Raw genomic sequence first — 23777 nt, 5'->3', positions numbered from 1 at the left:
CTTATTCCTCCTTACTCCAGCCTTATTTACTTCTTCCCATATATGGTTATTCACATACCCAGTCCTTCCGTCACGTGCTCATCCCTCCAGCTACATTCTCATGTCCTTCAATTTGTTATTTTAACAAAGCCTATATTCTGTAATGTTGAAGTAGCATGTCCTTGTGAGAAGTGTGAAAAAATACATTAATACATTAATAATGTGTGGTAATACTAATTGAACAATCCAGTGTTAATTATTGCAAACTGCAGAGGAATGCAGAAAAAGTACAGAACTGGTAAATTGCTGAGGGAGAGGGGAAGGAAATGAGGCATTCTTGGGATAGTTTTTGCAACTGTAAGAACACAATGCCTCCAGTAATTGCAGAACATGAGGTCTCAGAATTACAGAATTTAGGCTTTGTTAAAATAATACTGGCTCCCAATGCAATATTTTCAAACAACTAGTATTAGCATTTAAACACTTCCATGACATGACACCTGACTACGTAGCGAAGAAACTCCCATTATACCACTCTCAGCAATCCTTCCATTCGCAACGGGAATTCAGACTTTCCAACCCTCCAGCAAACAGCCTCCACGGGAGACAGCCTAAAAGCGATCATATTCCTATAGAATACCTAAATTATGGAATCAACTCCCTCCTGCCATTAGGGCAATTGATAATTTACTGACCTTCCGGAAAACAGTAACAACGCTTCTTTTCATGGACCGGATCAATTCTGGTCTCAAACTGTGACAGACCTTGCTTCAATGTACCTTATTTTAGAACACCTGTGCCTGCTAACCAGTTCTTCTACCATTCACTGCAGATATGTTAATACCCATTCGTGACTCTATGATTTATTTTCTTAGATTCTGCAAAGCATGTGTTCATAGTCACATTCTCTATAAGTTGTAAGTTATTGATTCTATAGCATTGTGTTTTGATCCTGTAGCATGTTATTGACTCTGTAATGTATGTATCCCTATTCCTGAAAACTTTATGTATGTATCCTTGTAACCCGTTCTGGGCTCCTGGGGAGGACGAGCTATAAAAATGAATAAATAAACAAATAGGATATAGAATGTAGCTGGAAGGTTGAGCACATGATGAAAGGGCAGAGCACGTGAATACTCATAAATGGGTATAGGTAAATGTGGTGGGGGAGGGGACGGAGAAATAAGAATAATGGGAGAAATAAACAGAGGTGTGGAAAATGGAAATCCAGGTGATATTTGATAGGTCTTAACTTGCCACTGCCCTAATCAATGAGTATGTAGGCAGGAGGGACCAGAAACTATATAAAGTAATGACTAACTGTAGTCAGCTGTGTGTGCCTACTTTGACATTTTGCATATGGACACCCTGTCTTGCAAGAGAAAAAATATTTGCTGCCTCACCAGTCTGTCTTGAGTTCTTGTAGTGAGAGCATTTCTCACATCCTGGTACTGGCTTGAAACAATCAGTTCTTATCTTCCTCACTTGTCAATATTATTATTAGGGTTTTTTTTTTTTTTTTTAAATATATATATATAACGCCTATCAAAGTTTTCTAAGCGGTTTTTACAATCAGGTACTCAAGCATTTTCCCTATCTGTCCCAGTAGGCTCACAATCTATCTAACATACCTTCTCTGCTCTCTTCCCCTTCGGTCTCTATATGTATTTGCAACTTGCAAAAAACACTAGAATATACAAAATGTATTAGCAAAAATATATTAGTATAAACACTATAATATAAAAGTTCTCTTTTCACATTTTTCACAATTCTGAACTGCACTAAATTGCAGACTAAAGCCTAACCTCTATCTGAATTTTCTAAATTTTGAAGGAATGATTCATTACAAATAGTAGAAAACTTCTTTCTCAAGTCAAGCATCTATTTTCTAAAACTATCAGTAGCTGTGCACGTATCCACTGAGTGTTTTTATTGAAAAATAAACAAATCCATCAAAGAACGTCGAATAAATTCCGAGCACGCCGCATTCTTGGAGAGATCTAGAAATAGTGAACACTAATGTATGTATCACAGACATATATTTCCAATGGGAGTTATTTAAGGAAGCGGCCTCAACGAGGCACTATTTCCAACTCTTCCGTGGATTATTATAGCCCTTTCTGGGTAACCAGTCGTCCCAATCAAGAAAAAATAATCCCGCCACTTTTGGTCTTTCCTCTCCCTTTGCATGAGGACAGCTGGATCGGCATACAGATCCAGGTTTCGTCCATGTCGAGAAACATAAAAAAAATATCTGGGGAAAAAAAACTACGACGACGACACCCCACGCGCGTATACAAAGTGAAAAAAAGTTTGGTTTGAGAGGCAAAAAGATCCGGCAGTAGCGGAAGCAGCCGGGAAAGAAGAGCAGCGGCTCTGCTGGTGCTGAAGGAAACTGAACGCGGCCAGCTCGGTAGCGCTCGCCTAGCTCTGCGCTCGATTAGCTGTCCTGTGGGGAACCCAGAGAACTGCCGAGCTCTGCATGTATGTAGCTATGTGTGTGTGAAATAGAGAGCCTGGAAGAGTTGCGCAGCTGCCCTGCGCGCACCCCATACAGGCATTTTATGAGGTCTCTTAGTTCAAGTAGAGAGGAAGAGGAGGCCAGAGAGATACAACTGAAACAAAGTATCTCCAAACCGGCAGCCAACTCCATCTAGAGAGATTCCCCAGCATGGCTTCCGAGGAACTCTACGAGGTACCGTAAAATATATAAATTTATGTAGAAATATGTATCGCCATTCGGAGCTTACTTCTCCCTTGCAACACACATACACTTTTCTCTAAACCTTCGCTCCGTCTCTTTTTTTTTTTTTCTTCATCCTAGAAAAATCTTTTGCTTGTTGTCCCCCTCTAACTAGGCGTACGGCCGAGCGGGTGTGATTTCTGTTCCGCGAGCGGCCGGTAGTTAGCCTGTGAACAGTTTTCTTTTTTGTTGTTGTTCGAAAATATTTAGAAGACTGTAAAGTGTTGCGATGCCACACTTTCGGCGGATTTAAGGAGGAGGAAGAACAAGGAACGAGGTCTTGGGAGGAAGAGTGAATGCGAGCAGCAGCAGCAGCGCTGACACTGACTTAACTCGCAGTGTGAAAAAAAAAGTGTTTATGCGCGCGCGTGTGCGCGCGCGACTGGAGCTGGAGTTCTGGTGCGCGCGGGTAGGACGGTGGTTCCGGAGGGTTAGCTGCATTCTGCGGCCCCCCCCCCCTTCTTCGATTCAGCACCCCCGCCCAGGGCAATACAGAACCCTATGCTTCCCTACATAAGGTCTACTGAACCAGCAAAGCATACAGAGAGGGGAAGAGTGCTAGGAAAAGAGACGGAGGTGGGGGGAGATACCTGTAACTACCTCATTACAAAGCAAAAGCTACAACCTTGCTTTTGTTTGGACTCGTTCAAACCCCCTCCCCTTTTGGCTTCTTGGTTTCTTTTGGGGGGGCGAGGAGAAAAGTATCTGAAGAACTAACGCAGTGCCCCCTTTTTTTATATACAGTTGTACTTCTTTAACTTGTTTAACCTATATGGCTTTTCAGTCCACGAACAGTATAATACGATTAAAAGTCAGATGTCAAGGATTTTTTAAAGGCCCTATAATGGATGCGGCACATCGCATGTTTCCCCTTCAAACTCCCCCCCCCCCCCAAATCCAAGATTAATGCTGTTTACTGAGAAAGTCATCCAAATAGTTTAGTATTCCAAGTTAGGTCTGCAAGTGGAAAACTGCAGATAAATGAAGAATTCTTAACACTGACACTTTTTAGCTTAAAAGGGGAAGAATATGCTGAGGAGTTCTAGTGCGACTAATATTTCCACAGGCTCTGAAAAAAAAACGAGTTAAGTGTTGCTGTTTTCAGAACCACGGGACGTTCAATGGCCGAATGCATGGATTTCTTTTCCTGCTTTTGGGCATTGAGGATCTACGGCGGCTGCGGTTTAGCGGAAGATTGGGCTTTTTATTCAAGTGGGTGGCAGTTGAAAAGACCAACGTTTATACCAAGTCGGGAGCTGCCATGTTGATCTGTGCATTGTTTTAGTCGATGCTCTTTTCAGACTATTGTTCGTAGTAAGTAAATATTTAACACTCTACGTTGCATTGAAGACCAGCCAAGAGAAAATCCTAAGATCTTTGGTGAAGTCAGTCATCTTTGCAGCCTTTGCTCTTATTGGTTGTGGCCATCCTTAAGAGGAGTTGTTTTTGTTTTTTTTTTTAGTTTGGTTGAGATTGTATAATTGACTTTAGTTTGATGAACAAAACAAAAGCCTACTCAGGACGAGTATATTCCCCCAAGTTTTGTAGTAACATCAATTTTTGTTCAGATTTTGGGCTTTCCTTGTACTCTAGTGCAGTGGTTCCAACTCTGTCCTGTTGGCCCACCAGGCCAAACGGGTTTTCAGGATAGCCCTAATGAATATGCATGGTGAAGATTTGCATGCCTATCGCTTCCATTATATGCAAATCTCTCTCATGCATATTTATTAGGGCTAGCTTGAAAACCCGATTGGCCTGGTGGTCCTCCAGGACAGGGTTGGGAACCACTGCTCTAGTGCATGTCATAGAGGGTAATAAAAGTATCTGCCAACTTATCTCCCTATAGAAATGATAAGTACTTATCTTCCTACTTACCTCCTTTTTTAAGAACTTGGCAGGATTTGGCATGTCCTAAGAAAGTGTTTGTTTTTAAGCCTTTCTTGGATCTGCAAATCTGGTGGAGGTGTTGGGAAGGATTGCAACTATAAGTGGAAAAGAATAGATCAAATCTGAAGAATTAAAGTAGAATGGAAACATGTTCAGAAAAAAAATCATGGGATGTTTGAGAATGCTTTTCGTCTCATCAATGCTTGTACAAAATGGCCTGTTTTGCGATGACTGTGATAATGTGATTTTCTTGTAGATATAAAGGAAAAAAAATCTCTTATATCTCTGGTTAGTATTTTGAGAGCATTCATGCTAATAATACAGAATTAGACTGGCTAAGTTATGACAAGGTTTCAGTAGTGTAGTGGGTGACCAAATGACACAAAGGATTAACTGCAGTGACTGAAAGACATGAAAAAAAAGATGGAATATGAAGTGTTTTAATGCCAGTTTTGTAATTTTGTTTTATTTTTATTTATATCAAATGTATTGGGTTAGAACCATGGCCTAAGTTGGTACAGATGGCTGAGTTTAATTAAAGCTTGTGTCATTATTTTGAGAGCTTCTAAAGTTGCTTTGAACCCTAGATATATGAAACACAAGACTTTCAAAATTGTCTTTAATGACAGATTCCAAAATATACAGTATTTGTTTTCTTAACTTTGTACTAATGGATCTGCAGAAAATTAGTGTTTTAGAACTACAAATTTTATGAAAATCTTTTACATGACAAAATACATAACTGTACTACATAGCATACTAATGCATACATCCTTATTCATGGTGCTTAATATTATCTAAATATCCATTACAAATTTTTTTTATTTATTTCGATTTAAATCCCATTCTCCCAGAAGCTCAGAACGGGTTACAAGTAGGCATTCACAATCATTTGAAAAAAGACTAGTCATGACAACAAATAGGTTACAGTAGACAATAACAGAGCTTATTCTAGAGACCCGACTGGTCATAGCGAAGAGTACTAGTATATTGAGGAGGCAGTTTTTAATGGCCCAATTTGCGGAAGAGGAAGGTATTTACTGCTCTGCGGAAGGTCATTAGTGAGTCTAGCGACCTGATCTGTGTGGGTAGTCGGTTCCATAACTGAGGTAGGAAATAGCTGTAGGATCTTTTGTACGCCGTACTCATTCGGAGGGATCTCCCTGCGAGAATGCTAAATCTTTGTTCTGCTTTGGAGCGGAGGGGGCAGTTAGGGGTGTATAGGCATAGCTTGGATGCTATGTAGGCTGGGGTTTTTTTTTGGTAGAATCTCTTGTGTGTCATGACTAGGGCTTTGAAGATGCATTGCATTTTAACTGGTAACCAGTGAGCTGTATAGAGCGCTGGAGTAATGGGGTCATGGTAGCTGAGGAATCAAATTGCTGAGTTCTGGACCTTGGGAGGCGTTTATTCGGGTCTTTATCTGCCGTCATCTACTATGTTACTATGTTTTAGATCTCTTGCAGCGATGCCATTGAATAGGGAGTTGCAGTAGTCTAGTCTAGAGAGTATGTAGGCATATAGCAGTTGGGCTAAGTCTGTTTCTGGGAGGTAGGGTTAGATCCTTCGCAGCTGGTGTAGGTAGTAAAAAAATGTGGAAACTACCTGCGAGACGTGGGCGGAGAGGGACAGGTAGCCATCCAGTATAATTCCAAGACTTCATACCTGGTCTTTTGCTGTTGAGGGGGTGGATTCCCAGGATAGTGTAGGACGCGTAAAAGTAGTGTTCTTTTTCCTGATCCAGAGTAGTTCAGCCTTTGAGGCATTCATTTGGAGTTTATTGGCTGTCATCCAGTTTTTCATATCAGAGAGGCAGTGTAGGAGGTTAGTGAGTTTGGTTGGCCAATCGTCACCTAGGGGGAGCAATAGTTGAAGGTCATCAGCCTAGGAGTGAATCTTAATGTTGTATTTGTGTGCAATGTCGATGACTGGCCTGATATACAGAATGAAGAGGAGAGGGGATAGCAAGGCACCTTGGGGAATTCCGTATTTAATTGATTTGGGGTTTGATTTAGCTCTCCCTAGTAGCACAGATTTTGTTCTTTGATCCAGGAAAGAGGTAAACCTTTACAGTGCTGAGTTCTTGATTCCTATGTCAGCGAGTTGGTCTAGTAGAAATTGATGATCTATAGTGTTGAAGGCGGCACTAAGGTCAAGCAGGACCAGTAAGGCATCATTTCCTTTATCCAGTTTCCAGTTTTGGAACTACAAATTTTATGAAAATTTTATACAAGACAAAATACATAACTGTACTACATAGCATATTAATCCTTATTCATGATGCTTAATATTATCTAAATATCCATTACAAATTATAGTGATGATACCACAGTTAGATTGTGAACCTTCTGGGCTAGATAGGGAAAATACTTAGAGTACCTGATTACTAAGTATTCAGTATATTGTAAACCACTTTGGGTGAATCTACAACTCTTCGTGAAAAGGCTGTTAATGAATCCCAATAAATCAATTTTCCATGTTTTTCCTTTTTCAATACTTCCTCCTCTTGTCCAAGTAGAATACTGTGCATCCTTGAAGTTGATGATATCAAAACCGGTCCCACATTGCCAGAAAAATGTTTTATTGCTATTTCTTCCAATCTCAATGCTTTTAATCACTCCATTCGCAGAAGTAAATGTAGGGAAAGGGAAAGGAATCAGGGCTTGTATACCGCATTTTTGTAGTTATACAACCACACTCAAATCAGTTTACATACGAGGTCTGTTCAAAAAGTTCCAGGACAGTTTGGAATTGCGTGCCAACAGGATGTTCTTTTGAGACATGCTAGGTGGTGCTGAATAGCTTGAAATTTTACAAGTAACCTCCTTTTTAACATTTGTTGATATGTTTTTGTGTCCAAGCTACAGTAGTTTTTGTGAAAGTGTGTTTTCGTGATCAGCTATTTTTAATCATGTGCGACCTCGAACAGTGCTACAATGTGAAGTTCTGTTTTAAATTGGGTAAGACCGCTACAGAAACTTATGAAATGTTGAAAGTGGCTTATGGGGAACATGTCATAAGTTGTGAAACTAAACTAAGGTGTTTTGAATGGTATTCATGCTTCAAAAGTGGTTGTGAATCAGTGGAAGATGATTTGCGAACTGGAAGACTATCAACGTATACTGATGATCAAGTGAGGATTGTGCGCTAATCGGTGATTAACTGTTAGAGAATTAACTGTTAGGAATGCAACATCTCCATTGGTTAATGCCACAACATTCTAACAGAAGTTGGGGATGACTCGCATTACAGCAAAGTTTGTTCCATGGTTATGACAGACAACCAGAAGAACAACAGTGTCATTATTTGTCAGAATCTTCTTGAGCAGACAAATGAAGATGAATCATTTCTTGATAAAATGATAACTAGTGATGAGACATGGGTCTATGGTTATGATGTGGAAACCAAAGTGCAATCTTCTTGGCAAGTTCGGTCGAACATCAAAGTGATGTTAATAGTTTGTTTTTGATTTTTTTACAGTCGCGGCATTGTTCACTATGAATTTCTGCCACAAGAACAAATTGTCAATCAAAATTACTATCTGAAAGTATTGAAATGACTCCGTGAGAGAATCGGGAGGAAGTGGCCTGAACTTTGGAGGGAGTTGTGGTTCCTGCATCATGACAATGCGCCTGCTCATGTCGCCATCAAAATTTGCAAATTTTGCATAAAAAACATGATGACAGTTCTTTCCCAGCCACTTTACTTGCCTGACTTGGCCCCTGCTGACTTCTTGTTTCGTAAACTTAAATCCTCGCTGAAAAGAAAGCAATTCGGTATTGAAGATATGACGCAAAATTCGACATATCAACTTTGGTGATTCGTTTAAGGACTATTTCAAGAAGTGGAAATGATGTTGGGGAAAGTGTAATATAGTAGGGAAGGGAAGTACTTTGAAGGAGACCCAATGTAATAAATTCTAAGGTTGTTTAATACATTTTTATAAAATCTTTCCTGAAACTTTTTAAGCAGACCTCATACAGGTATTTCAAGAATTTTCCCTATCTGTCGTGGTGGGCTCACAGTCTATCTAATGTACCTGTATTTAATTTCTCCATAAAGTAAAGATTGGGGCTCTGACTTTATTCATGTAAGATTATACCTTTCTTTCCCAGAATGTATGCTTTTCTGACAAATAACTTAGCACTAGTGAGAATAATTTTATATTACAAATCTTTGGTATAGCCCGAAATTCAAGGCAATATAAATTTTAAAAGTACCCTCTAGGTCGCACATCCTTGAATATAAGCAGCGTTATAATTTCACAAGTGGGTCATTTTATGTTAAGTGGCCTAATTTTAGAAAAATGCCCCACCTCACTATTACATTAAATTAGAGATTTCTATTCCGCCATTACCTTGCGGTTCAAGGCGGTTTACAAAAGAGGATCTCTGGTCATTTCCAGAGCGAGTAAAGAAGAGTAGATCAGGTTGATTCGGGGGGGGGGGGGGGTAAGGAAAAAGATGGAGGAAGAAAGATACTCGTAGTGTTAAGACTTTTTCAGGGATTTCTTGAAGAGTATAGTCTTTATTTCTTTTCTGAATGTCTTGTAGTCTGGGGTTATTATCAGTAGATTGGAGATTTGATTATCTAGTTTTGCTGCTTGAGTGGCTAGGAGGCCAACATATAGTTTTTTCCGTTTAACTTCTTTGATTGGAGGGTGTGTGAATGGGGTGTGAGTTTTTCTATGCCTGGTTGAGGTAGTTAGATGAAGCAGTTGTTCAGGTAGATTGGGCTGTCTCTGTTTATAGTTTTGAATAGTATACAGTAGAATTTAAATAGTATTATTTCTGGAATTGGAAGCCAGTGTGAGTTGAGGTATGCCTCTGTAATGTGGTCATGTTTTCTCAATGAGTAGATGAGTCTCAGGGCTGTGTTTTGAATTGTTTGTAGTTGTTTTGTCATTGTTGCATTGTTGGATTTTGATGAAACTTTGTATGCTGAATTTTATATGACTCAAACTAACATTGGTAAAGTTTAAGATTCACCAGTGGAATACTTGTGGAGATATATCTTTTTGCTTGATACCATGCTGTGACCGTGTACTTTTTTACCCCTGTAACTTTTTTACAACTTTGAGTCAAAATTTATTTCCTAGGTTATTTAAGCAAAACAAATGAAACCTGGCAATCTTATTCAACTTTTTATGTTCTATTCAATGGAACTAATGTAACTTTAATTTTTTGAAAATGACGTACATAAAAAGCCTCAAAGTGGGCCAAAAATATGGATGTGGTAAAAAATTTAAAAGTTTAGCCTTCTGTAGTTCTTGTAATAATGAAGTTATCCCCATGAAATTATGTCTATTATTTTGTGGCATGATTTCAACTTATAAACAATTCTCATTGCTTTACAATTTCACTTCAACTATTTTGTCCTGGTACATTGTCTTTGTTGGGCAGCCTCCCTTCGCTCTTAGAGTGCATTTGACTAGAGGGATTACCTCTCCCTGGGCTGAAACCAGGACAGTTCCACTGGATGAAATTTGCCAGGTGGCAACTTGGTCATCCCTTCACACTTTTAACAAATTTTATAGGGTGAACATAGCAGAGACTTGAGGGCAGGCTTATCTCTCCCACCTGGGGTTTTGGGGACTCCTTAGGTACGTCCCTTGGTTCAGCATACCATCCTTATTGCACTGGAAAAAGAGATTACATTGATAATATATTTTCCAGTAGATAGGGATGGTATGCTGAACCCCTCGCCCATCGGTATCTATGTGGCTGCCTGGATCTCCTGCTGCCTGAAGACTGCACGTCTGACCTTTCTGCCAACTATCATAGAAGACATTGTATATTGAATGTATATAGTTACTTAGGTGTTTCCCCAGACGTCCACAGTTTATTATGGCATTTTGATAATAAAGATTGTTATTTATTCCTTTCCTCTCCATGGCGTGTCTATGAGCTATATGTTTATATTTATGACCAGATCAAAGTCTTGTGTGTGGGGGGAGTGTCTCTCCGTTCTCCTGTTCTTTCTTGTAGGGCTGTCGCTGGCTTTGAAACCAACTGACTGGGGGCAGCAGAGAGCAGGGAGAAAGAGGAGGTACTGAAAACAGTAATCAGTATCTCCTGCAATGGCCTCATGGGAGCGGATGAAAGACCCTTGGTTTGGCATACCAGCCCTATCTACAGGAAAAGATATTACCAAGCTAAGAATCTAATCTCTTTTTAGTCTTTATCTGCCATCCTGTCTTTGTTTCTTTGTTTATAAAAATGTTGTCAACCTGTGCAATCATAAAAGCAATTTCAATGTTGAAGCACAATAAATTTTTTTGGTACATGCTATGGAAAATCACACTGTGATGGAATTGGTAGAACAATGAAAAGATTAGCAGCTAGAGCTAATCCTTCAAAGACCATCAAATAAGCAAATATTGACACCAAAAGACCTATTCAATGTCTGTGATGATAACATAGATGAAATTAAAAACATATGTTTGCAATGAAAAAATAGATGAAAACAAGAAATTTCAAGAAGAAAGATGGCAAGAAAGTAGCACAATAGCTGGAACTAGAGAACATCATCAATTTGTATCATTCAACTCAAACAACATTTATGTGAGCAAAGTGTCAAATGATACTGCCTACTTCCTGGCCAGAACTTCCAATTAAGGACACTACAATGCCAGACTTGAGAATATCACAACTGTTCCCTGGTTATTATATTGCTTGCATTTATGATAACAAATGGTAGATTGCCAACATTTTTGAAGTATCGATGGAAGAAAATGACACCTTGATATAGTTTATGCACCCACATGACCCTGCTAATTTATTTTATGGGCCTGAATAACAAGGCATTTGTTAAATGCTGGAACAACAGCTAATTTCCATGCTCTCTGCTCCATCAGTTACATCATCTGGGTGACAATATTAGCAAATGTGGTTCGTAAATTCAATAAAATGCAATGAAGGAATAAAGACAGTCAGAACTTTGGCTTGGGAACCAATAGAAGATACCTAATTTAGGCTTAGGAACCTAGGTTAAGCTGCCCAATCATCGGCTTGCGAACCAGACAGATACCTGCTCAAGACTTTAAAACCTTGATGAAGAAACCAAAACTACAGGCTTAGGAAACTGAACCAAGACACCCACCCATGGCTGTTACTGCACAGCTATCGGGCGTGACCTCTATGGCGATGTGGTTGTTGGTTTAAATGTCTTGAACTGGTAGTTGCAGTGCCACCATGGAACAAGGCAATAAAATATTTTCCTTATAAAAATCCAAAAAAAACCAGTTATGTAACAAGTACAACTTGAAAAGCTACCATATTTGGATGTTAATGTATGCTGTTACCATAGACACCTGTATGGCCTTTGACCCTTATTTTCAGGCACTGTTTGCTCGTATTGAAAAACAAAACCAACATTTTCAGGGGGTATGAAACATGCTGGTTCTAACAGAGCTGGTTCAAAAATGTTTCTAGATGACTCCTTGCAAAAGCTGAAAATACTCCATTTTTGACATTTCTCGAAAAATCACAAAATTTAAAGTGAAATTGTAAAGTAACGAGATTAACTTATAAGTTGAAGTAGTATATTTGAGAACAAAGTCATGTCACAAAATAATAAGACAAAATGTTACAGGGAATAGCTTCATTGTTGCAGAAGCCACAAATGCTTAAACTTTGAAATTTTTTAGCATGTCCATTTTTTCAGACTACCTTGAGGCTTTTTATGTATGTTGGTTTCAAAAAATTAAAGTCCGCATTAGTTCCATTGAATAGATCATAAAAGTTTATATAAGATCGCCAAGTTTCATTTGTTTTGATTATATAACCAAGGAAATATTTTGACTCAAATTTGAGAAAATTTTGCAAGGATACTACTGTAAGTGGTCAAGGTATGGTATTAAGAGCTATATCTCCACAAGTATTCCACTGGTGGAACTTAAACTTTACCAGAGTTAAGTTGGGTCATTTAAGATTCAGCACAGTTTCATCAAAATCCTTGAAGGTGAGGTAAGGCGTACTAAACCATTTGCTATGGAATGACCCATGTAAGGAAAGTATGCAGAGTATGGCTTATGTAATTTTTTCCAGCCCTCTTGTATATTTATGTGGGTGAATGTCTACGTTGCCTTTGCATTGTTGGGTGTGGAGGTATGTTTGTAGATCGTGCTTGTGTTAGTGCTGTCTTTTGTTGACAGTGTTATGAATGATTGGGTTGTGGAGCAGTTGGGGGTAATTTTGGGGTGTGTGGCAGTTAAATTTGTGGTGTGAAGGCAATTTGCAGGATGGTGGGGTAGTTGTAGGGGGTAACTTGGTGGTGATAGCAGTTTGTGAGTTGATGTGGGAGTTTGAGGTTGTTTTCATGTAAGGACAGTTTTCAGGATCATGAGGCAGTTGTGGAGGTAGTTGGGGTTATACAGTATGTAGCAGGTATGTTTTGAAATTGGCTAGTTTGTGGTTGATGGGGCAGTTAGGGATAGTTTTTGTTATTGAGGCATTGTTTTGGGTGGTAGGGCAGTTGTGGGGGAGATAAGAATAGGGAGAGGTAGTTTGAAAGATGGATTTGTTTTCTGTGTATTTATTTCTATGCTACAGCAACTGGAAATACTTTCCTCATAGATGTTCTCTAGGCCATTTTTGGGAGGCTTATTTCTCTGAAACCATTGGTCCAATTTTGTACTTACTGTATTTTTTTAGTGGCTTTTCCAATATGCCAAGTTTCATCCAATACTGTTAAAACTCTTTTTGTGTACAGTGCTGCTGCGTATGTCTAGTAGCGCTATAGAAATGATAAGCAAAATACAGTGGTGCCTCACACAACGAACTTAATTGGTTCCAGGAGCAAGTTTGTTATGCGAAACGTTCGTTATGTGAAACGCGTTTTCCCATAAGAATACATGTAAAAAAAAATAATTCGTTCTGCAGCATAAAATATGCTAAGATGACATAAAAAAAGATAAATTTTTGGTTATTATTTTTATTTAGATACATCTAAAAACATAATTGTTTTTTAAAACAACACACATTTTTTAAATTTAAAGACAGACTAAGTAGAGTCTAATTTTACAGTGAGAGAGGGCAGAGTCTCAGCGGCAAAAACTGGGACTTAACTGTTCATTTTTTTTTTTTTTTCTACCGTGTTTCCCCGATGATAAGGCAGGGCCATCAAATAAGACAGCCCCCCCTTTTTAGAAAAAAATGTAAAATAAGGCACCCCCCCCCAAATAAGCCACCCACCGATACCTGCGCTTACCCGAATCGGGTGGTACGGTGGGTGACTCCGTGTGGTCCCTGGCACCCCCGACACGATCGGGGCAAGAGGGAGCTCAAGCCCTCTTGCCCCCCCGACTCCCCGACACGATCGGGGCAAGAGGGAGCCCAAGCCCTCTTGCCCCCCGACTCCCCGACACGATCGGGGCAAGAGGGAGCCCAAGCCCTCTTGCCCCGCCGATTCCCCAACTCCACGACAATATCGGGCCAGGAGGGAGCCCAAGTCCTCCTGGCCACGGCGACCCCCTAACCCCACCCTGCACTACATTACGGGCAGGAGGGATCCCAGGCCCTCCTGCCCTCGACGCAAACCCCCCCCCCCCCCAACGCCCGCCCCCCCCAAGAACCTCCGACCGCCCCCCCAGCCGACCCGCGACCCCCCTGGCCGACCCCCACGACACCCCCAACCCCCTTCCCCGTACCTTTCTGTAGTTGGCCGGACAGACGGGAGCCAAACCCGCCTGTCCGGCAGGCAGCCAACGACGGAATGAGGCCGGATTGGCCCAGCCGTCCCAAAGCTCCGCCTACTGGTGGGGCCTAAGGCGCCTGGGCCAATCAGAATAGGCCCGGGAGCCTTAGGTCCCTCCTGGGGGCAGGGCCTGAGGCACATGGTCGGGTTGGGCCCATGTGCCTCAGGCCCCGCCCCCAGGAGGGACCTAAGGCTCCCGGGCCTATTCTGATTGGCCCAGGCGCCTTAGGCCCCACCAGTAGGCGGAGCTTTGGGACGGATGGGCCAATCCGGCCTCATTCCGTCGTTGGCTGCCTGCCGGACAGGCGGGTTTGGCTCCCGTCTGTCCGGCCAACTACAGAAAGGTACGGGGAAGGGGGTTGGGGGTGTCGTGGGGGTCGGTCAGGGGGGTCGCGGGTCGGCTGGGGGGCGGTCGGAGGTTCTTGGGGGGGCGGTCGTTGGGGGGAGGGGGGGTTTGCGTCGAGGGCAGGAGGGCCTGGGATCCCTCCTGCCCGTAATGTAGTGCAGGGTGGGGTTAGGGGGTCGCCGTGGCCAGGAGGACTTGGGCTCCCTCCTGGCCCGATCGTGTCGGGGAGTCGGGGGGGCAAGAGGGCTTGGGCTCCCTCTTGCCCCGATCGTGTCGGGGAGTCGGGGGGGCAAGAGGGCTTGAGCTCCCTCTTGCCCCGATCGTGTCGGGGAGTCGGGGGGGCAAGAGGGCTTGGGCTCCCTCTTGCCCCGATAGTGTCGGGGAGTCGGGGGGGCAAGAGGGCTTGAGCTCCCTCTTGCCCCGATCGTGTCGGGGAGTCGGGGGGGCAAGAGGGCTTGGGCTCCCTCTTGCCCCGATCGTGTCGGGGAGTCGGGGGGGCAAGAGGGCTTGAGCTCCCTCTTGCCCCGATCGTGTCGGGGAGTCGGGGGGGCAAGATGGGCTTGGGCTCCCTCTTGCCCCGATCGTGTCGGGGAGTCGGGGGGGGGCAAGAGGGAGCCAGGCGGAGAGAGGGCAGTTAAGCGCAGTGCCTGCGCGGAAGGATGCAGCTCGGGCGACTTCGTTGTGTGAAACGAAGTTCGTTGTACGAATCAAGACATAAAGTTCGTTGTGCGCAGCGTTCGCTGTGCGAGGCGTCCGTTATGCGAGGCACCACTGTAGTAATTTGTATGACATAGACCCTATATAATCGCCCCTTCTCTTTGGAATTCCACCCCTAATCATCTCCATTCAGAAGTATCTCTTCCTCAATTTAAAATTAAGTTAAAAACATTCTTATTTCAAGACGCCTTTGACACCTAACTCCCTTATTAGGGCTAAATTTTATTTTGTTTTATTTTTTAAATCCTCTTCCTATCATACCTTACCTTTTATGTTCACTTTACTTTAACCATTGTAGTTCCTCCCTTTTTTCCTTCTTCTTATTCCTGTTTGTTTAAAGTTTGTGTATTACTTGTCTTGTTAACTCATCATGAGGTTCCTTTATGTAAGTTTGTATTGCCTGTTCCTTATTAGTATTTATCTGTACACCGCTCAGAAGTTTGATTGAGCGGTATAAATGGTTTTTTTTAATAAACTTGAATTCAGGACTGCTTATAGCGCGGTCAAGGGGTGAACTACTTTTTAAAAATCTTTTTGCTATTTATTATTTTTTGTCTCCCCATGTAGTATTCTCCCTAAAACCTTTTAGCCGGGCGCTCTGCCCGACTAATTTAGATGACCGCCCGGCTGTTATCTCACCGGCTTGGGGATTCCTCTGGCTGACTTGGCATAGCTTGAAGAGCTGCCGGAAATTCAATGTTCGACTCTGCCTCAGCCTGACTTTTTTTTTTTTTTTTAAAAGCACCAGCAAGCAACTTGATCCCATGCTCCAGGGTTCTAATGGTAGCACTGTGTGTGCCAGCTTCCCTTATACCCCTCCGAAACTTGAAGTTATCCCAGGACCAGCATGCAGCCCATTCTCACATATGGGTGACGTCATCAGCTGAGCCCGGATGCGGAAGCTCGCAAGCAGACCTGCTTGAAGAAACTAGAAGTTTTGAGTCAACCGAACTGTGTATGCACGAGTGCCTTCCCGCCCAGCGTAGAGCGCATCTCCTCAGTTCTCCACGGAGCCGAGAAGTCCATCTTTGACTCTCTGCGTTAACTTTGTTACTTCGTGCCTTCTCTCAACTGCGGTTTGTGTGTGTTTTTTTCTTCACGAATCGCTGTTTTTTTCTTTTTCTTTCTTTTAAAAAATATATATATATATTTTCTTCCGCTCGGCCACTGCCCAGGGGCTTTGACTTTGCAGCGGCTTTTTTTCCTCCTATGTCCCGGCCAGCAACAGGCTTCAAGAAGTGTAGTCAGTGCCAGCGTGCGATTTCTCACACTGACCCACACCGTTGGTGCCTCAAGTGCCTTGGGCCGGATCATCAACCGAAGTCGTGCGAGCGCTGTGCTATTCTTCAACCTCGAACCATTAAACGTTGTCGTCTTTTGGTGGAGAAGCTCTTTGGGATGGATTCTTTCTCCGATCCCTCGACTTCGAAGGCGACCTTGGCCTCAGCTTCGACCGAGACTCCTCCTGTTTCTACTGCTTCCACCTCGAGCCTCATCAGACCTTCATCGTTTGCAGCGGCTCTCTCCTCGACAACGTTTGCTGTTTCTTCCCCTGTATCCTAAGACTTCCAAGTCGAAGCACATTTACACTGCCTCGGTGGAACCTCCAGCCAAAGCAGGGGATCCGGTTTCAGACGCGGATCCATCCTTGCCAGCTTCTTTCAAGACCATGTTGGAGAAGCAATTCATTCAGTTCCTTACTAATATGGGACCGAAGCTTCTTCCTCTCATCCAGCCTGGCCATTGTGTAGACTCCCGCGAGGTCGAGCCGCTTCCTTTGCCTCAGTATGAGCTTGCACACTCTATGCAGGAAGCAGAGTCTCTGCAAGTGTCTGGTCTGGCATCCAAGCAAGTAAAGAAAGGAGCAGAATCTTTGCAAGTGCCTCGGCAGGAATCCACACACTCTATACAAGGAGCAGAGTCTTTGGGAGTGCATCGAGGTTCCTCTACCAAGGCTCTGGAGCTTCGATCTACAGCCTCCAGTCCTATCCATTCTTTGATGGCATTGGCTGCTTCTGTCTCCGAAGCAAAGTCTCCTCGATCTTCGAGATCTGCTTCCAAGCATCGCTCTCACCGACGATCGAGGCCTTCATCGAGGCATACTTCCAGGCATAGTTCTTCTTCTAAAGAACATAGAAACATAGAAACATAGAAGATGACGGCAGAAAAAGGGCTATAGCCCATCAAGTCTGCCCACCGTACTGTCCCTTCCTCTTAAGTCTATACCTAGTGACTATTTATTCAGATTGACTCTCTTAGGGATCCCCTCTTTCCTCCTCTGACCCTCGTAGGGATCCCACATATGTATCCCATTTATTCTTGAAGTCCAGCACGCTGTTGGCCTCGATCACCTGCGCGCTGGAAGCTCATTCCAACGGTCAACCACTCTTTCTGTGAAGAAGTACTTCCTTATGTCGCCACGAAATTTCCCGCCCCTGAGTTTGAACGTCCTTCTTCAGCTAAGCCTCGATCTACTCCTACTTCGACTAGACTGCCAACTCCTTGATCGAGGTCTCCGCTTCCACACCTCAAGGATGCAGCGATTTTGATTGCTTCATCCAAGTCTCCATATTCTTTTGATGCCTTTTTTCCTGCCGAAGCTTCATCTTCGACCCAGGCTGCCTCGACAACCTCGAGTCCTTCTAGAGGCAAAGCATTGGCAGATCAGCTATCTTTTTCATCTTTTCTTCGTCAGATGGCTGTTGACTTAGATCTTCAATTAGATGCTGGTTCCAAATATTCTAAGGAGTATCTCGAGGTCATGCATCTACTTCAACCTCCGGCAGAGTCACTTAAACTTCCTCTTCACAAGCTTTTGTCTCAGACTTTTGCCAGATGCCTGGAGACTCCTTATACCATTCCAGCTGTTCCAGGGAAATTGGACTCTAGATATAAAACTCTCCATCATAAAGGGTTTGACAACTCACAGTTATCTCATCAATTCCTGCTTGTGGAGTCATCCTTAAAGAGGTCCCATCCTTCTAAGGTTTATGCCACCGTTCCTCCTGGAAGGGAGGGGAAAACTATGGACAACGGACATCGCATCTATCAAAATTCTATGATATCCTCAATTATAATTTTCATTTTATTACTTATTTTGAGTTCCTCATAACTCTTTTACCTAAATTTTTGAGTTATTTGGATACTCAAAAATACTTTGAATTTCAACTCAGATTGAATCTCCTTCAGTTGTCTTAGGATGCCTTTGAGTTGTCTGCCCGGGCGGCTGCTTGCTCTGTAGCAAAACGTCGCCTTGCCTGGCTTTGTACCATTGACATGGACCCTAATCTTCAGGACCGCTTGGCTAATATTCCTTGTGCAGGCAATGACCTCTTTGACGAATCTATCAAGGCAGCCACCAAGAAGTTGTCTGAACATGAAAAATCTTTTGCTTCTATTGTCAGACCTAAGCCCAAGCCAACTCCTGCCAAGTCTACACGTCCTCCTCCCATTTACCAGAGGCATTTTGCTCCAAGGGCGGCTTCTTATACTCACCCCCTTCCTAAATAATAGCAGCCTCAGAAACAACAAAAATCTCAACCTTCTGCTGCACCTAAGGCTTCTCAGCCTTTTTGACTGTTTACAACAGAGCATAACCTCCATCGTTCTGTTTCTGACTTCTCTTCCCCCTATAGGAGGTCATCTCCATCATTTTTACCACTGATGGATGACAATTACATCCGACCTCTGGGTGCTGACCATCATCAGGGAAGGATACTCTCTTCATTTCACTCAGGTTCCACCAGAGCTTCCTCCAAGAGAGTATCCTTCCAATCCTTCCCAGACCGCCCTTCTTCAGGAAGCTCAAGCTCTGCTTCGTCTTCATACCATCGAACCAGTTCCTTTGGAACAGCAGAACAGGGGTTTTTACTCCCGTTACTTCCTTGTTCTGAAGAAGACGGGCGATCTGCGGCCCATTCTGGATCTCGGGGCTCTCAATAAATTTTTGGTCAAAGAAAAATTTTGAATGTTGTCCCCGACATCCCTTTATCCCCTTCTTGAGCAGAATGACTGGTTATGCTCTCTGGATCTCAAGGAGGCCTACACTCATATTACCATTCATCCGGTCTCCCATCAATATTTCAGATTTCGGGTGGGGAATCTGCATTATCAATATAGAGTGCTGCCCTTCGGCCTGGCCTCGTCTCCCAGAGTGTTCACCAAGTGTCTGGTAGTGATAGCAGCAGCTCTAAGGAACCATGGTCTTCAGGAATTTCCCTACCTCGACGACTGGCTCATCAAAGATTAAACATCTCAGGGGGTTATTGTAGTGATTCAATGGACTATCTGGTTCCTACAAAGTTTGGGATTCGAAATCAACTTTCCCAAATCCCAACTTCAGCTCTCACAGAATCTACAATTTATCGGAGCTGTTCTGGACACTGTCCAACTGAGAGCATTCCTCCCACAACAGCGTCTGGAAGCTCTTCTTCAACTCTGTCATACAGTGTCTTCCCGCTCTTCCATCTCAGCGAGACACATGATGGTACTCCTGGGTCACATGGCCTCCACAGTACACGTGACTCAGAATTCCTCAGTGGACCCTGGCATCTCAATGGACGCAGGTTTGTGACCCACTTTCTCGACACAACAGTCACTCCTTCATTGAAGCAGTCTCTCTGTTGGTGGATGCTCTCTTCCAATCTCTCCGGAGGCTTGCTTTTTCAAATGCCTCCCCATCAGAAGGTCCTCACGACAGATTCTTCGACCTACACTTGGGGTGCTCATCTCAATGGTCTCCGTACACAAGGCCACTGGACCAGTACGGATTGTCAGTGTCATATCAATCTGTTGTAACTCAGAGCGATCCTCAAGGCTCTCAACGCTTCACGACCAGGTAGTCCTCATTCGGATGGACAACCAAGACGCCATGTATTATATCAACAAACATGGAGAGATGGGATATGCCTCCCTTTGTCAAGAAGCTCTGAAGGTTTGGGATTGGGCAATCCACCACAACGCCTTCCTCAAAGCTGTCTACATACAAGGGGCGAAGAATTGCTTGGCGGACAACTTGAGACTTCTACTGCAACCTCACGAATGGACACTCCATTCCTCGCCTCTTCATCACATTTTTTCACAGTGGGGAACGCATCAGATAGACCTCTTTGCAGCTCCCCACAACTACAAATTGCCTCAGTTCTGCTCCAGGATATACTTTCCTCATCGCCTGGAGGCAGATGCTTTTCTTCTGGAATGGACAAATCTCTTCCTATATGCATTCCCTCTATTCCCTCTCATTCTCAAGACTCTGGTCAAGTTGAAGAACGATCATGCCACCATGATTCTGATTGCTCCTCGGTGGCCGAGTCAACCTTGGTACTCCCTTCTACTTCAACTCAGCAGCAGGGAGCCATACTTTCTACCAGTTTTTCCATCTCTCCTTACACAGAGTCAAGGGTCTCTCCTTCATCCCAACCTGCAGTCTCTACACCTGACAGCTTGGTACCTCTCAACATGACTCCTCTTCAGTTTTCTCAATCTGTAAGAGACGTTTTAGAGGCTTCTAGAAAACCTACCACTAGACAATGCTATCACTAAAAATGGACTAGATTTTCTACATGGTGTTTTTCTCATGATAAGGAGCCTCAACATTCCTCCTTATCTTCTGTTTTGGATTACCTTTTGCACTTATCCACTTCTGGCCTCAAGTCTACATCGATCCTATTGAAGGGAAACCCCTCTCTGCTCATCCAGTGGTTTCCAGATTCATGAAAGGACTTTTCAATGTCAAACCTCCTCTCAAACCGCCTCCTTTGGTTTGGGACCTCAATGTTGTCCTTGCTCAGTTGATGAAGCCTCCATTTGAACCAATTGACAAGGCTTATCTGAAGTATCTCACTTGGAAAGTGGTGTTTCTCATGGCCCTCACTTCTACTCAATGAGTCAATGAGCTGCAAGCTTTAGTTGATGATCCACCTTTCACGGTGTTTCATCATGACAAGTGGTCCTACGTACTCATCCAAAATTCCTCCCTAAAAAGTGGTATCTGAATTTCATCTCAACCAATCTATTGTTCTTCCAGTGTTCTTTCCAAAGCCTCATTCTCATCCTGGAGAAGTAGCTCTTCATACTCTGGACTGTAAACGTGCTTTGGCCTTCTATTTGGAACGCACCAAACCACACAGAACTGCTCCTCAACTTTTTGTCTCCTTTGATCCAAATAAGTTGGGACATCCTATCTCTAAGCGTGCCATCTCCAACTGGATGGCTGCTTGCATCTCATTCTGCTATGCCCAGGCTGGATTAACCCTACACAGTAGAGTCACAGCCCATAAAGTCAGAGCAATGGCAGCTTCCGTAGCTTACCTCAAATCTACACCTATAGAGGATATTTGCAAGGCTGCTATTTGGTCCTCGGTTCATACTTTCACGTCTCACTATTGTCTGGATACTTTCTCCAGACGGGATGGACAGTTTGGCCAAACAGTATTACAAAATTTATTCTCCTAAATTGCCAACACTCCCACCATCCCATTCTGGTTAGCTTGGAGTTCACCCATGTGTGAGAATATGCTGCCTGCTTGTCCTGGGATAAAACAGTTACTTACCGTAACAGGTGTTATCCAGGGACAACAGGCAGCTATTCTCACAACCCACCCACCTCCCCTGGTTGGCTTCTCTGCTAGCTATCTGAACTGAGGAGACGCGCCCTACACTAGGTGGGAAGGCACTTGCGCATGCGCGCTGCGATCGACTCGAAACTTCTAGTTTCTTCAAGCAAGTCTGCTTGCGAGCTTCCGCATCCGGGCTCCGCATATGACGTCACCCATATATGAGAATAGCTGCCTGCTGTCCCTGGATAACACCTGTTACGGTAAGTAACTGTGCTTTAAGGCCCGAGGGGGGGAGGAAAGAGAAGGAAAGCCGGCATGCAGAGTGTTACCGTTTGAGCCCTGGAGCATGGGTTTAATTTGCTACAGGCTAAGGCGGGAAATAGGGCAGAGAGGGAAGCTTATAACTTGCTGCTCTTGCTTTGGGCTTTGCTCGCTGCCAGGTCCTGCCTACTTCCTGTTTCCGTGAAGGCCCAAAGTAAACAAGAGAAGCAAGTTGTAAGCTTCCCTATCTTCTGCCTTAACCTGTAGCAAATTGTGAATGCTGCACTGCGGGGGGAGAGAAATGCTGATGCACTATGGGAGAGGGAGAGAATGCTTCTGCTGCACTATTGGGGGGGGAGAGAGAAATGCTGCTGCTGCACCACGGGGGAGGGGGAAGAGAAATGCTGCAGCTTTGCCGCAGGGGAGGGGGGAGAGAAATGCTGCAGCTGCACCGCGAGGGGGGGAGGGAGAGAAATGCTGCAGCTTTTCTGTGGGGGAGGGAGAGAGAAATGCTGCTGCTGCACTGCGAGGGGAGGGAGAGAAATGCTGCTGCTGTTGCACTCAATTGGAGAGAGAGGGAGAAGGAAGACCAGGGAAGGGAGAGGAGAGGAAAGAGAGATGCCAACACCATGGGAGGGAAAGGAAAGGAGATCCCTCACCCTCCATGGTATCATGGAGGGAGAGGGATAGCTGTCAGGGCATATGGGGCAGGGGGAAAGAGACAGATGCCAGACCAGGGGAAAGGAAGGAAGGAGGGAGAGAAAGGAAAGAGAGGAGATGACAGATAATGGAGGGGGGAGGAGGAGATGGAAGGAGAGGAGAAATAGATACCAGGGAATGGGGGGAGGGAAGGGAAACTAAGGAGACAAATGCCAGACCAGAGGGAAAGGAAGGAGTGGAGGTACCAGAGCAAGGAGGGAGAGACAGGAGAGGTGGGAGATGCCAGGGCATGGGGGGAGAGAAGGGAAGGAGATGGAGATGCCAGCCCACGGGGTGGAGTGGGAAGGAAGGAAAGGAGAAGAGAGATGCCAGAGCATAGGGGAGGGGGTGGAGACAGAAAAATGGACAGGGGGTGAAGCTGAGATGAATCATGTACAAAGGAGAGAAAGGACAAAGGATATACAGTTTATTGAAGGGACATAAAAAGAGGGAAGATGCCATATGGAAGAGAGAGAGGGCAGACACTGGATGGAAAGGGCAGAGAGGGCGGACAGTGGATGGAAGGGGTAGAGAGGGAAGAAGCTGGGTGGAAGGGGCAAAGAGAGGGCAGATGTATGGAAGGGAGAGAGGATAAACGCTGTATAGAAAGAGGAGAGCGAAGAGAAAATGATTGAAGCAGAAACGACAAAAGATAGAAATAAATTTATTTTGTTGCTTTATGTAGAATCAAGTAGTATTGTAACTGTATTGATAAAAGTTTATAAATAGGAAATTGAAATAAGGCATTTGGGGGGGGAGCAAACCCCTTTCCTCAGGTCAGGACAGGATACCATAACCAGTGTTCTCCCCAGAAATTTTTTCCAGCTGGGTGGCATGAAAAAGTACTTTAGCTGGGCGGGACGGGGAAATTTGGTGGTTAGAATAGGGTCAT

General features: G+C 43.8%; 1 protein-coding gene across 7 annotated transcripts in view; it reads left to right on the top strand.

Annotated features, from left to right (window-relative positions):
* The first annotated feature begins 2306 nt into the window (after nucleotides 1-2306).
* The window catches only part of CDYL (chromodomain Y like), a 161030-nt gene continuing 139559 nt past the window's right edge, over nucleotides 2307-23777 (top strand). For 3 of the 7 annotated variants that reach the window (XM_033934787.1, XM_033934786.1, XM_033934785.1), the window contains exon 1: nucleotides 2310-2674. Coding sequence is in view for 1 of the 7 variants with exons in the window: in XM_033934783.1 (XP_033790674.1) it covers nucleotides 2651-2674 (24 nt within the window). In the remaining 6 variants the exon portion in view is untranslated. Of the gene's footprint in view, nucleotides 2675-23777 lie in introns of all 7 variants that reach the window. The other 4 variants (XM_033934781.1, XM_033934783.1, XM_033934788.1 and 1 more) reach the window with 4 other exon arrangements.

Source organism: Geotrypetes seraphini, chromosome 2 (genome assembly GCF_902459505.1).
Source record: "Geotrypetes seraphini chromosome 2, aGeoSer1.1, whole genome shotgun sequence".
NCBI classification, from domain to species: Eukaryota; Metazoa; Chordata; class Amphibia; order Gymnophiona; family Dermophiidae; genus Geotrypetes; species Geotrypetes seraphini.
This window is presented reverse-complemented; position numbering and strand designations above follow the sequence as displayed.